General features: G+C 46.8%; 1 protein-coding gene across 2 annotated transcripts in view; it reads left to right on the top strand.

Moving 5' to 3' along the window:
• The window catches only part of NFATC2 (nuclear factor of activated T cells 2), a 144,386-nt gene that overhangs the window by 13,170 nt on the left and 117,301 nt on the right, over positions 1–13,915 (top strand). For both annotated transcript variants that reach the window (XM_058562461.1, XM_058562462.1), the window contains exons 2-3: positions 4,740–5,751; positions 10,226–10,397. In XM_058562461.1, coding sequence (XP_058418444.1) covers positions 4,740–5,751; positions 10,226–10,397 — 1,184 coding nt within the window. The remainder of the gene's footprint in view (positions 1–4,739; positions 5,752–10,225; positions 10,398–13,915) is intronic.

Consider the following 13,915-nt stretch of genomic DNA (forward strand, 5'->3'; position numbering starts at 1 on the left):
GTTATGAGGGTGTATCGCGTTTGACAAAACTCATTAAACTCCACACTCAAAATCTGTATGTATAAGTTATACCGTAAGAAAAGAAATACCTTAATAAAAAAAGAGCATTGAGAGGGATGAGAGAGGAGGCCTCGGGCTCAGAGCCTTTGGCCGGCCAGAGTGTCTGACTTGAATTTAGTGACTTTTCTTTTTATTGTATTTTTACCCTACCTTCTATTTGTGGAGGTGACACCGATTTTCCATTTGTGGTAGTCGTGTAAAGTTCCCTTTTAAAATAAATATCCAAGTAATCTGTGAGTGAATTTAAATAGAAATATTAAGTAAATAATATTTACTGGTGGTACACGGATCTAGCAAAGAGCATGCAAGTGGTAAGAAAAGCAAGATTTTTGGAAATCGTTCTGAGAAAATTTGGTGGTTCTGAGATGAGACCAGCTTTGCCCAGTGCCTTGTGGGCACGCAATGACTGTAAGGGAGCTGTCTGCGCGGTGGCGGTTGTGTAAGGAGAAATAGCAAAGAACCTCGCTACGTAAAGAAATGTTTTCATGAGCCATTTGTGTGTGAGATTTACTGTCAAATATCCAGAGGACTGAGAATTAAATAATTATAAATTACCTTCCTATTCCCTGCTTGCTATCAAACTTTCAAAATCTTGGGGAGGAAAAAGAAAAGAAGAAGAGAAACTCGGCTGCTAGGATTAATTAAAACCAATGTAAATGCTTTAAATGCTTTTGCTCAGCAAACCGGACTTTCTGTTTTTAAATGCTGCCAGGGAGCGTGAGCCATGTTTTGTTTTCATGATTTCACATCAGCCCTGAGGGGGTGTTTCTGATAAGATGTAATGCAGTTTTTCTGATAAGGCCGGAATTTTCGCTAAGAGACTTCTTGTGTTTTGTTTTGCTGGTTAGCAGGGCGGTGGATTATCAGAATGTTGTCAGACATGGATTTGACATTGATCTGTTCCTAGATTAAAAATCTATGCTCTGTTACCTGCCAGGAAGGCGTGTGTGTGTGTGTGTGTGTGTGTGTGTGTGTGTGTGTGTGTTTTCACACACAAATATAAGTTTATATTGAACTGCAACTTGGCAAGAACTCTAGATCCTACAGACTCTGGCTAGAAAAATCAAAGGATCTCACAGCCAGAAGCCACCGAGGGGACTGATCTGGTTTAACACCATCCTGTCGTAAATGAGAAAGCTGAGACCTAGAGTGGGTGGGGGACTTTTCTAAGGTCACACAGCTAGTTGGTGGCAGAGCGGGACTAGATCTCAGTTTCCTGCTTCCAAAACCAGGGTGTCATTACTATATATCGTGTTATGTCACCTCCACCACCACCTTTAAAATAAAATTAAAAAATGTTTCTTTTGGGAATAATGCTGCTTTTCTCAATGTAAGTCAGAAAGCAGAGTCTTCTTTCTGCCCTGCCACTGCTCTCTAATTACTTAGTTCCTGTCCCTGGAGGAAGTCACTATTATCTGTAACTTCAGAGAAAGCCTGTACACCGTCAGCGTTGTGTGTGTGTGTGTGTGTGTGTGTATGTGTACATTCTCTCATCCTCCATTTTTACACTATGTATACTGTATGCATCTCACTTTTCTCCTTAAACACTGTATCTTGTGGTCATTCCATATCAATGCAGAAAGAACTTTTTCAACCCTTTTTGTAGCTGTATTGTATCTCATTGTACGAATGGACCAGAATTTAACCCATCCCCAATTGATGGACATTAGGTTGCTTCCAGTCTTTTGAGATTATAAGCAGGGCGGTACTAACTAATCTTATGCACATATGAGAGTAAATCTGCAGGATAAATTTCTAAAAGCGACATTGCTTGGTTCCAAGGATACATGTGTCTGGAATTTTGATAGATATTACCAAATTACTCTCTCGAGGTTATATCTTTCTACCTTTTGGTTTGGATATTAGCATCTTTGAGTAGTAGTTTAAATATTTCACATAGACTTTTCTGAACTCACTTTATTTATTTATTCTGCCAACCAATAATTATTTCTTTTTGAGGGCCTGCTTTGTGGCAGGTCCTGTCCAGGTGCTAGGGACACAGTGGGGAGTGTGGGTGTCCTCATGGAACTTACTGATTGGTGAGAGTGGGGCTGGAGGCTGGGGGAGAGGCAGACAGTAAACAGATAACGTCAGAATGACTTCACTGGAGTTGTGAGAAGTGCATGGAGCAGAGCAGGGAAGCGTGAGTGGGGTCTGATCTAGGCAAGGAGGTCACATGACACTTTTGCTGGATCGAATGAGTGGCTTTAGTTATGTAGAGAAGGGCATGGGTCTGGGTGGGGGAGGAGCTGTTGAGGAAGAGGGAACAGCAAGTGCAAAGGTCCTGAGCAGAAAGGAGCTAGGTGCTTTCTAAGAACAGAAAGGCAGCCGGTTTGGCTGGAGTCCAGAGAGAGAGGTGAGGCTAGAGGGTCCGGCAGGGCCAAGCCGGGCTGGCCTAGCTGAGGTCAGCTTTATCCTAAGAGCTGTGGGAAGTCATTTCTGGGCTATCCCCTGGGCCCCATGAGACCGTATGAGATCAGCTCAGCTAAACTGGACAGCACGCACTCCAGGCTGGCCCAGAAAGGGCACCGGGGGGTGGGGATTACCTACATAGCCACCTCGGCTCCCCAAGGAAGGGGCCAGTCACACAACTTGAGGGAGAGGTCCCATTTCTGGCTGGGAGGCCCTTGGACATGATTCTTTCATTTACTTATTTGCTTAGTCACTCAACAAATGTTTACGGACGGCTTACAAGTACCTGTGCTGGATGCTTGGCAAATAATGCCAAACCACGGTAGACGTAGTTCCGACGCTCGTGGGGCGTGGAGTCTGGTGCAGGGCTGCAAACTCGTATGAAGGGCCAGATAGTAAGTACTGTGGGCCTTGTGGGCCATATGGTCCCTGTTGAAACTACCAACTCTGCTGTCCTAGTGCAAGAGCAAGCCATCAACCGTATGTAATTAAACAAATAGGAGTGGCTGTGTTCCAATAAAACTTTATTTACAAAGACAGTCCGTGGGCTGGATCTGACCCATGGGCTGTAGTTTGCCTGCCCAGATCTAGTGGGTTGAGATTCCCTAAGCAGATAATCTCTGATGCGATGTGAGCCCGTAACAGGTGTCGACAGAGAAAAGATGGCAGGGAAAGGGGATGGAGAATGACACTGGGGTGGGGATGGAGATCTTTTTGATGGGCCAGGCTAAGGACGTGCTGACTGAGCAGACACATGAGGGATTTAAGGGGAGCAGTCATGTGAAGACCTCGGGGGAGAGCTTCTAGGCAGAGGAGACCGCACACTTGAGAACTCCAAGGCAGGAGCTGCTCGCAGAATAGCACCGAGGTCAGGGAGGCTGTTGTCACGTCAGGGTGGGGATGGGTGGGAGAGGCGAGGCAGGCCCGGGCTGGGGGAAGAAGTGTGTTAAGGACTTGAGAGCACATCTGGGAAGCCTTTAAATGGACATTTCAAAAAGCTGCTCTGCAGAGAACAGATGGTAGGGGCAAGGACAGAAATGGGGACCAGGGAGGAGGTGACCACAGCAGCCCAGGTGGGAGAGGACGGTGGTGCGGACCAGGGTGGTCGCAGTGGAGGGGGGCAGCGCATGGACGTGGTTTATATTGTGGCAGGAGAGCGTCAGGATTTGCTGATGGATTGGATGTAAGGCGTGGGAGAGGAGTCGAGGCTGACCCATGTAACAGACAGAGCACGTGGAGGGGCCTCTGGAGCTGGGGGTCTGGAAGGAGGAGTGGGGTGAGGGGTGGCGGGAAAGAATAGCTAGTTCCTCCACTAATTCCACCCTCCAGCTGTGGGTCCTTTTGAGGTGGCAGCAGAAGCCCGAGTTGGGAGGCCACTGTTCACGAGAAAGTTAGGTCCTTCTGCATCCACTGGTTTTAATAGTTGGGAGACTAGACAGCCATGCCTCTGCTTTTGGGGGCCAAGTAGCTCATCTGTGGGATTTCTAATCCTGCTCATTCTGAGTCTTTGGGTGAATCTCTTCCCCTCCCCTTCCTCATCTGTAAAATGGCACAAGATGAGACGTGACTCAGAATTCCTGGTTCTAAATTAAGCCACTTTTTACACTTGGACGTGAACATCTGGGATTTGCACCCAGAGCTCTGTGGACTACAGAGCCGGTGCAGCCTCTCTCTGCCTCCTGTAGCCGTATCACACGCGCAGAGTGATGGGATGGGCCTCGAGCAGTGTTTTTCAAACTGTGGGTCACGACCCACTGGAGGGACAGGAAATCTGTGTAATGAGTTGTGACCAGCATTTAAACAAAATAACCCCAGACAGGAGGGAATATAAGAGTGTCTCATATGTAGCAGGGGTAAGTATTGTTTGGTGAAGCTTTTGTTTCAGTTGTGAGTGAAAATGATGGTGTGAACTGGGTAGTGAAATAGAATGCATTTCTTCGAAGGGTTCCATTGAAACAAGAGTTTGGAAGCCGTTAGCTCAGCTCGTTACCCAGGCCTCAGGCTAATGCCACCCGGAGAGGCCGAGCTGTGCTCCATGCACCTGCACTAAACTCTTCCCGCTGCGATCTCTCTCCCCAAGGAATCTGGGATGAAGTGGCCTCGCTTTCCTTCTAGTGAGGGAAGGAGGTTCCAGCTTGGGGTTTGGCGAGGTGGGGATTTAAAAAAAATTAACAACAGGAGACAAAACCCAACCTGTGATTGCTCTGCGTGGAGAGTTCTGTTTTAGAGGCTTAAAAAGACCCCTCCCTCCCCCCTTCTCTTTCCAGAAGAACCGAATGCACATAAAGTCGCCAGCCCACCCTCCGGACTCGCATACCCCGATGATGTCCTGGACTATGGCCTCAAGCCATACAGCCCCCTCGCCAGTCTCTCTGGCGAGCCCCCCGGCCGATTCGGAGAGCCGGATAGGGTAGGGCCCCAGAACTTTCTGATCCCGGCCAAGCCAGCGGGGGCCTCGGGCCTGAGCCCTCGGATCGAGATCACTCCATCCCACGAACTGATGCAGGCAGGGGGGCCCCTCCGCGTGACAGACACTGGCCTCCTGGTGGAGCAGCCGCCCCTGCCGGGGGTGGCCGCCAGCCCGAGGGTCACCCTGCCGGTGCCTGGCTTCGAGGGCTACCGCGAGCCGCTTTGCTTGAGCCCCGCTAGCAGCGGCTCCTCTGCCAGCTTCATTTCCGACACCTTCTCCCCCTACACCTCGCCCTGCGTCTCGCCCAATAACGGCGGGCCCGACGACCTGTGTCCCCAGTTTCAAAACATCCCTGCTCATTATTCCCCCAGAACCTCGCCAATAATGTCACCTCGAACCAGCCTCGCTGAGGACAGCTGCCTGGGCCGCCACTCGCCCGTGCCCCGTCCGGCCTCCCGCTCCTCGTCGCCTGGTGCCAAGCGGCGGCATTCGTGCGCCGGGGCCTTGGTTGCCCCCCTGCCCGGAGCCTCACCCCAGCGCTCCCGCAGCCCCTCGCCGCAGCCCCGGGACGACGGCGCCCCCGCTGGGTACCCCCCCACGGCTGGCTCCGCCGTCCTCATGGACGCCCTGAACAGCCTCGCCGCGGACTCGCCTTGTGGCATCCCCCCCAAGATGTGGAAGACCAGCCCCGACCCGTCGCCGGTGCCTGCCGCCCCCGCCAAGGCCGGCCTGCCCCGCCACATCTACCCGGCCGTGGAGTTCCTGGGGCCCTGCGAGCAGGAGGAGAGGAGGAACTCGGCGCCCGAGTCCATCTTGCTGGTGCCGCCAACCTGGCCCAAACAGCTGGTGCCCGCTATTCCCATCTGCAGGTGAGTCGCCTTTGAAAACGGTTTATTCCGTGGTTTAGTTGTGAGAGAAGGTTTTCTGGTTGTGAGCGTGGGATTTAGAGTTGGCTAGATTAGATTTAAATCCTGACTCTCCGTTTGCTGTCTGTGAGACCTCAAGAAGGAAGTTAACTCTCTGAGCCGCAGTTTCCCCATCTGTAAAATGGGTGTAAGTGTACCCCGCTTACTGTGGGGTTGTGATCAGGGTGCAGTCATAGAGCGCAGGTGGTTGCTTACCTGGCAACTGGCTCATTCATTCATTCAACAAGTATTTCTCAAACACCTGCAGTGTGCCAGCACTGTTATAGGTGCTGGGGAGACAGTGGTGAACAAAATGGGCAAAACCTCTCCCTTCATGGAGCTGACATTCTAGTGAGCACAAAGCAAGCCTTGACACGTGGGATTTTCTCTCTTATTATAAGAGGAGTTGAAGTTTGTTGGCATCTGCTGTGTGCTTCAGAGCTCCAATTAGTGATAGGAAGGCCCTAAAAATAAACGTATAAGCCATAATCCTCAAGGGGCTTAAAATCTTGGCAAGCTGAAGAGATGCATGTAGATAGATCCATGTAGGCCTTGGGGTCTCTAAGGACTGGATTTGAGTCCTGGCTCTGCCACTCACTGGCTGTGTGATCATGGGCCTCTCTGGTGCTGCCATCCTGCTGTGCCCATAACAGACGTCACTAATCATGCAGGACCCTCTTTCTCATTGAGCACCTTTCTAATGCTGTGCCCAGGGCAGACATTGCTAATCAATCTGGGCCATCTTTCTTATTGAGCACCTTACTGGGCCTTGGTTCATTCCTGTGAGATGAGGATAATAATAGTACCTACCTCATGGTATTTTTTTTCAAGAATTAGGTGAGATGATATATATCAAATTCTTGGCATAGAGCCTACACAGAGTAACAGTGCAAAACAGGGGCAGCTGGGGGCCAGCGCAGTGGCATAGTGGTTAAGTTCGCATGCTTTGCTTTGGGGGCCCTGGGTTCATAGGTTTGGATCCCAGGCGCAGACCTACACACTGCTTATCAAGCCGTGCTGTGGTAGCATCCTATATACAAAATAGAGGAGAGTGGGCATCGATGTTAGCTCAGGGCCAATCTTCCTCACCAAAAACAAAACAAAACAAAACAAGGGCAGCTGTTATTATTATAAGGGAATCTTATTGTTATTATAGAGGGAGCATTTAGAAACTGCTTCCTCATTGACAAGCCTTGCGCTAGGAGATTGGGCTCCAATAGCTGTTAGAGTGGTGATAGTGACAGTAATCATCACCAGCAGTTAAGGATGCTTGCTGTGTGCCGGGTGGAATTCTAAGCACTCTGCATGTATTATTTCATTTAATTCTCACATACACCTGGTTTGGTATTATTTTTATCTTCATTTTTATGATGAGAAAAATGAGGCACACAGAAGTTAGGAGCAGACAATAATTCTATCTGTTCTCTTAGATGAAGGATCTGAAGCCTTATGCTTCAGATTACCACTATCCCGTGGTTTTCAAAGCATTGTTTGCTTTTAGCAAATGGAAGCTCTTTTTTTTTTTCAAATAAAATATTGAATTGAACACCAACATAGGTGATGGTAGGCTGTTTTGATTGATGTGGGGATGAAGATAGCCAAAGACCCTGTCCACTGCGCTTGGCTCAACCCCCACCCCAGACCAAAAGGGACCGTACGAAGCTTCCAGTCTTATATGTCCTCCAAAGAGGTTCTGAGAACACCTGTGCCATCGTAGGTCAATTGGTCTTCCTTAAAGAAGGAGTTTCTGGGTTTAACAGAGTTAAATCAATGCCTTTGTGCAGAGGCCCCTCCCAGCTGCGGACCGAATTTACAGAGATTTCAAAGGCCATTTGGCCACGCAGTTCTGAGTTCTGTGGCTCGAGTGTCACAGAGCCACCTTAGGAAGTGCTGATCAAGACCAACCCCTGGGACAGGTTGGGAGACCCGGGCTCAGAGGGGTGAAGTGACCCACCTGTGATCACGCAGCTGGTTAATGACAGAGCTGGCTGTGAGAATTCAGGATTCTTGACTCCTCATTCTTTCTGCTGCAAATCAGTCTCCAAAACGTGATTTATTTAGTGATTGGGGTTGGGGAAGAACATTGCTATAAAATGTGATAGTTTTGCATTTCTCTGAGATTTCATTATTTATAAAATCCTTCCCTCTCCACTGGTGGCTTGGTCGGAAAGGTTCTGAATGTGTTAGAGGGCCTTAGTCCCTTATGAGTGCCAGTTCCCACCAGCCAATGAGATATTTGCAAGAGTTTTCTATAAGATTGAGAGGATGGGGCGTTCAGGGAAGTCTCATGATGATATTTATCTGAGGGCTGGAATTCAAATACAGAGTTTCAGACTGGCTCCGATGGTCTAATTCTTAAGATTGTATTTTAGTAGTCAAAGACTTATTCTGGAACCAAACAAAATTGGGAGTTGATACTTAGAGTTATCTCACTAAATCTTCTGCTCACTAAATTTTTTGATACTCCCAAAGATATTAATACAGAGGAGAAGTGGTTTTTTTATGAGCCTTATTATTTTGCAAACTTAAAAGTTTTAATTTGCATACATAATGAGAATAAGGATATTTAGACGCTTGAAGCCATGTTGGCACTAAGTAGCTAAGGTAGAAATAAAGGCACTGTGGACACCCTAAGATTTCAGGGTAAGAGGGACTTCAGGAGACAATCTGGTTGGAAAGAAGAGGCAGAGATTGACTTGAGTAGTGAGGATATAATTTTAAGTTGGATTTATGTTCAAGTTCGACTCTGGCACTGATGGAGTTTATGGGCGCCCACCCCCCTCCATTCTCCCCTTGGTACTGCTGTGATAGAGAAGGGATGGAATTGACTTCGTTGCAAATGCTTAACTAAGTCCAGTTGATAATGTCAGCTGCTAGCAGCTCTGGGCTTAGTGGGACAGAATATCCTGATTGGATGAATGATTTTTGCCATATGTGAAAAATCAGGACATAGTGACACAAATCCATGCATTTGCAACTTCAAAGCTACTTTGAATATAGAGGGATTCTTTGAAATAAAACCGCTCATTCATTCACTCATTTATTCGTCCATCTATCCATTCATTAACTATTCACCGAGAACCTATCAAATGTCAGACGTTGCTCTAGAGTCGTTCCATAAATGAGATATTTTCTTGGACCTATTTTAAATAAATTAGTAAGATAAGAAACAGTGTAGAGATGTGGTTGGGGCACTGGACTGGGAGTTGGAGCTTTGGCTGTGTCTTGCTGGATGATCTTGGGAAGACATCTTTGTGTTCTCTGAGGCTCTGAAGGAATGGGCCAGATAGATCATCAAGACCTCAGTCAACTCTTAACATGACTTAATTCTAACCACATATCAAGTACCTGTTGTGTGTGCTGCGTGGGTTTGAGACTGTAAATAAAATGAAACTTAAGGCATGCCCTCAAAGATCTTACAACCTCAGATGTAAAGGCGTGTATATCTAGTACCATTAACTAAGGTCAGATTGTCTATTTAGTAACTGTCTATTTGAAATATACAATATATTGCAGCAAAAAATAATTAAAGCTAATATTTGTTGAGCACTCATTGTGCTAAGCTCTTTATATGATCTTAGTATTCCCCTTTCACAGTTGAGGAAACTAAGGCCTAGGGAGATAGAGGCATTTGCTCAAAGACACACGGGTAGTTAGAGATGGATCTGGGACTTGAACTTGGGTGTGTAACTCCAGTCGTGTTCTTGACTTTTACTCTTCATTTAATTTTAGGGAGTCTGAGTGGTCTGGCTCATCCATACCAAAACCAGACACATTTCTGTGGTTAGATGTTCTACACTTGACCGAGAAGTAATGACTGTGACTGGAAATGGCTTCTCCCTAAAGTTTTCTTTTAATTGAGATCATCACACATAGAAATAAGAGCTGAAACAGCTCTCAGATGCCACCTAGTCCGTCTGTTATGTGGTTATAGGAGACTGAGGATAAGAAAGATGAAGTTGCTTGCCTAAAGTCATGTGGCAAGTTAGTGACACATGTGGGGCCCCTGATTTCCACTTCAGTGTTCCTTCTCCCACACTCACTCCTCTGGAAAAGGGAAACATCCTGGCGAAGGGATGTTTTTTAGAGGTGGGAGGTGATAATCTTCAAAATTCCCAGAGGAAAAGAAGTTACAGCAGTTAGAAACATGCTAGAACTAACATATAATAAAATTATCTTCATAAATTGAAGATGTCAGTCTTACTGTCTTCATCAGGATGGAAGAGAAAGCAAAGAAGAAGAAAGAGAAAGAAAAAGATCTCTACCTTTTGAGCAGCCCCACCTATCATGTCTGAGCAATACGTGCCTTCCAACAGCCAGCATTTTATTCATATGCCCCCTGGACATGATTTTCAGAAAAGGGGCCATTTACGTTTACTGTACAGGTTGACTGGTTCTGACTGATTTTACACATGGCTGAATCTGTTTCCTCCTGTAGCATCCCAGTGACTGCGTCCCTCCCTCCACTTGAGTGGCCGCTCTCCCACCAGTCGGGCTCCTATGAGCTGCGGATTGAGGTGCAGCCCAAGCCCCATCACCGGGCCCACTACGAGACCGAAGGCAGCCGAGGGGCCGTCAAAGCTCCAACTGGCGGCCACCCTGTGGTTCAGGTATGGACTTGAATTCTCTTCCTTTTGTGTCCCTCATCTGTTGCTAGGTGATCCGCTTCTGCTAAGTCACTGCCTATTGCTTAGTAGGATGAGGTATGTGTCTCAGCCTCTGACTCCTCTGAGGGATGGGAAATTGGAGATTGAATTAGTGTCAGAAGCCAATCCAGCTACTCAGAAGCCAGTCTTGCTGAGCTGGATAAGAGTAGCGATGATATTCACGCTCAAGCTGCTTCTCCCCTTCTCTTTCTGCTTGAGAAAGTGCTAGAGTTCTGTAGAGGTTTGTGTATTGATAGGTTTCTGAAGCCATCATTTTGTGTTTAAATTTCATATGAGAGTCCACTGAGGAAAATCAAAAAAATGTACTGAAAAGTAGGAAAAAATTAAAGCTATATATAGTCAAACTACTTAAAATAACTATTATTAGCATTTTGATGTATTTCCTGTTGCCTTTTTTCTATTCACAAACATGCCAATATCTATTACTGTACATTTATATACTTGATGTAGTTTGTACTTTGATTTTTCTTCTTTTTACTCTACATTATACAGTGAGTATTTTCTCCTGTTTTTTCTTAATCATTTTCTTTTATGTCTGTGGCTTTTGATTTAACCACAATTTTTTTTTTCAAAATAAGTAGGGAAGTGTTCTTTCTTCTCGAAAATAATTAGAGTTGAAATATTTTTAATTGTATACTCTGGTTAACCAGGAACTGCTGACTGGTGCCCACCAACCAACTCAGTTAACCAGACCTTCAGTCCATTTAAATTAATTACTGTTTTTTTTCCATTTGCCTTAAAGTGGAAGTATTCTATGATAGGAATTCTGTGATAACAATCTGATGCCGTGGGTATTAGAACTCTCTATAGTGTTTGTTAAAAATGCAGATTCTTGAGCATCTCCTGAAACTACTTAATTAGAAGCTGTATGACATGAGTAGAGTTCAGACAAAAACAAACAAACCCCAAACCCCAAAATCTCCACAGGTGCTTTGGGTGTGTATATCTGGTTCAGGCTTTTTATGATAATACTAGGAACTTACAAATCCTGGCAGTTGCTTTTTCTAAATCTGACATCACAGCCATCTTGGGATCTGTTTCTATTCATTGCTTCTTTTCACTGACCACAAGTCACATTTTCCTCTTTCTTTGCATGTCTAGTAATTGTTGACTATATTCTGACATTGTGATGATAATGTATACTGGACATTGTAGAGACTCTGGATTTTGTTATCTTCCTCTAAAGGAGTTCATTTACTGGCTGATCACTTTGAACTTGGGTAGGTTTGATTTTACACTTTGTTAGGGTAGGCCTGTGGAAAGTTCAAGGTGTTTCTCATGCCCTTCAACTTGATGGGGTTAGCCTTCAACTCCTTCCTTTGTAGATCTAGTTGAGCCTTGGTTTTAGACCCTACTAGAGCAGGCCTAGAGTAGCCCTCACTCTAAGGCATGCCCTATTCCTAAGGCATAGCCTTTTTTAATGCTTGGTGGGGAGGTCACTCCTCTCTGGTGGGCTGGAATTCCAGTATGCCAGCCCTGCTCAACCTGTAGTTTCTCTGTTCCCCTCTCTACCCCATAGCAGTGTTTCTCTCTCTGCTAAGTTCTGCACATTCTCTCTCTGCACTTACACAGCCCAGACCTTGGCCTAGGACTGAGGGCTCCCCCAGCACCTTACTCCTCTCTGATGCCTTCCCACAGATTCCAGCTGCTTCTGCAGCCCAGGACTCTGAGCTCTGCCCTCTCAGCTCAGCAGGACCACTGTGCTCTGCTTGAACCCCACTCCCTGGTGTGGTGGGGAAGCTGTCCCCAGGCAGAGAGCTGGAGTGAACATGGGCTTACTGCCTGTGCTTCCTACCCTCAGGGACCACAGTCTTGTGCTTCCTGCTGTCTCATGCCCGAGAGCAGTTGACTTGTATGCTTTTGTCCTATTTTATAGTTGTTTATGGTGGAAGGGCTGGTCTGGTACCATTTACTCTGTCAGGCCTGAAAATGGATTTTTGGAAGTGAAAGTCTTCATATCATTATTGATCTAGGCTTATCTATTCTTGGATGCTAACTTCCTGGATTGGAGGGTGGTGTAGTGTGTATTGGAATCAAAGTCTTTGGTAATAATAGAGAAATTCATTCAAAGCATATTAGGAAAAGGGGATTGTATGACGAGGCTACTGGGGTACTGCATAAAACAGGCCAGGAGATTCCACTCGAGAAGAACCTGGACTTGGGGAGTCACTTCTGCAAGTATTTGTTGAGCACCTGCTTTTTGCCATGTACTGTGTTTGATGCTGAAATACTATGAAAAAAGAAGTTATGGTCTCCTTCTTCCTGGAGCTCATGGTCTAGGGGGTAGAGAGTCATTGACTAAATAATCATGCAAATGATAAAATTACAAATAGTGGCAAGTGGCGTGAAGGAAAAGTGCACAGGGGCTCTAGGTGTGTAAAATGGAGGAGCCAACGTAGATGAGGAAGATTTCACTGTTAAGATTTCCCTGAGGAAGAGACTGGGGCTGAGGAGGCGTAGAGGGAACAGCATGTGTAAATGCCCCGAGGCAGAAGGAAGCAGACCACAGCAGAGGAACTTGAGGAGGCCTGTGTAACTGGAGCATGTAGGGCCAGAGGGAGAGGAGAGAGAGGTAGGAAGGGCCAAGGCATGCAGGGTGTGGGTGGCCATGGGGGAGAGTTTGTCTTTTATCCTGAGATGGGAAAAGCAGGAAAGAAACGTGGTCTGATTTAGGCTTTGATAAGCCCCCCTCTGACTGCTCCGTGGGGGTAGGAGTCGAGATGAGGAGGAGAGGCAGGAGGCTCTGTCCGTGGTCTCAGTCCTTTTCGGGCTGTGGTATCTTCATTCTCTGGTCATTGAACACACGTCTGTTGAGCACCTACCATGTGCCAGACATGCTTCTAGATTCTGGGATGTGGTGTGAACAAAACAGCCAGAAATCCTCGCCCTCATAGGCTTCCAGTTTAGCAAGGTGGTAGTAATAATAGTTCACACTTAGCGAGCATTTACCGCATGTCAGACCCTGTTCCAAGTGCTATATGTGTTGACTCATTTAATCCTCAAAAGAGTCTTATGAAGCAGGTTACAGGTAGGTCGAGGAGACGTCAAGGAACTTGTTCAAGGTCACAGCTATTGAGTGGTGGACCCGGGCTTTGGACCCGGGTGTCTGGCTCCACCTGCTACACAACTTTCCTGATCGTCCACGTCTCTCTGCAGACCAGCCCTCCCTGCCCCCTCACTCACATCAGGCAGAAAACGCCTGGAGGAAAAATGCCCACGCTCCTGCCTATCCATTTGATATGCTATCCCAATTCTAGGCCCCTCACCAGCTCACTGGAGCCCAAATCCTGGTTTGCTAGGCTCTGCTCGCTCATTCCTCAGGGGCTGGGGCCATGGCAAGTTCCAGAGAAGGGAATGGGCTGGGTGTGCAGTTCAAAAGACACTCGCTATACTGCACTTGAAATTCATGCTCCTCCATACAGCCCCCAAGGATCCGTCCCTCTTCTTGCTCGTAACTTTGA

The sequence above is a fragment of the Diceros bicornis genome, chromosome 19 (genome assembly GCF_020826845.1).
Source record: "Diceros bicornis minor isolate mBicDic1 chromosome 19, mDicBic1.mat.cur, whole genome shotgun sequence".
In the NCBI taxonomy this organism is placed as follows: domain Eukaryota; kingdom Metazoa; phylum Chordata; class Mammalia; order Perissodactyla; family Rhinocerotidae; genus Diceros; species Diceros bicornis.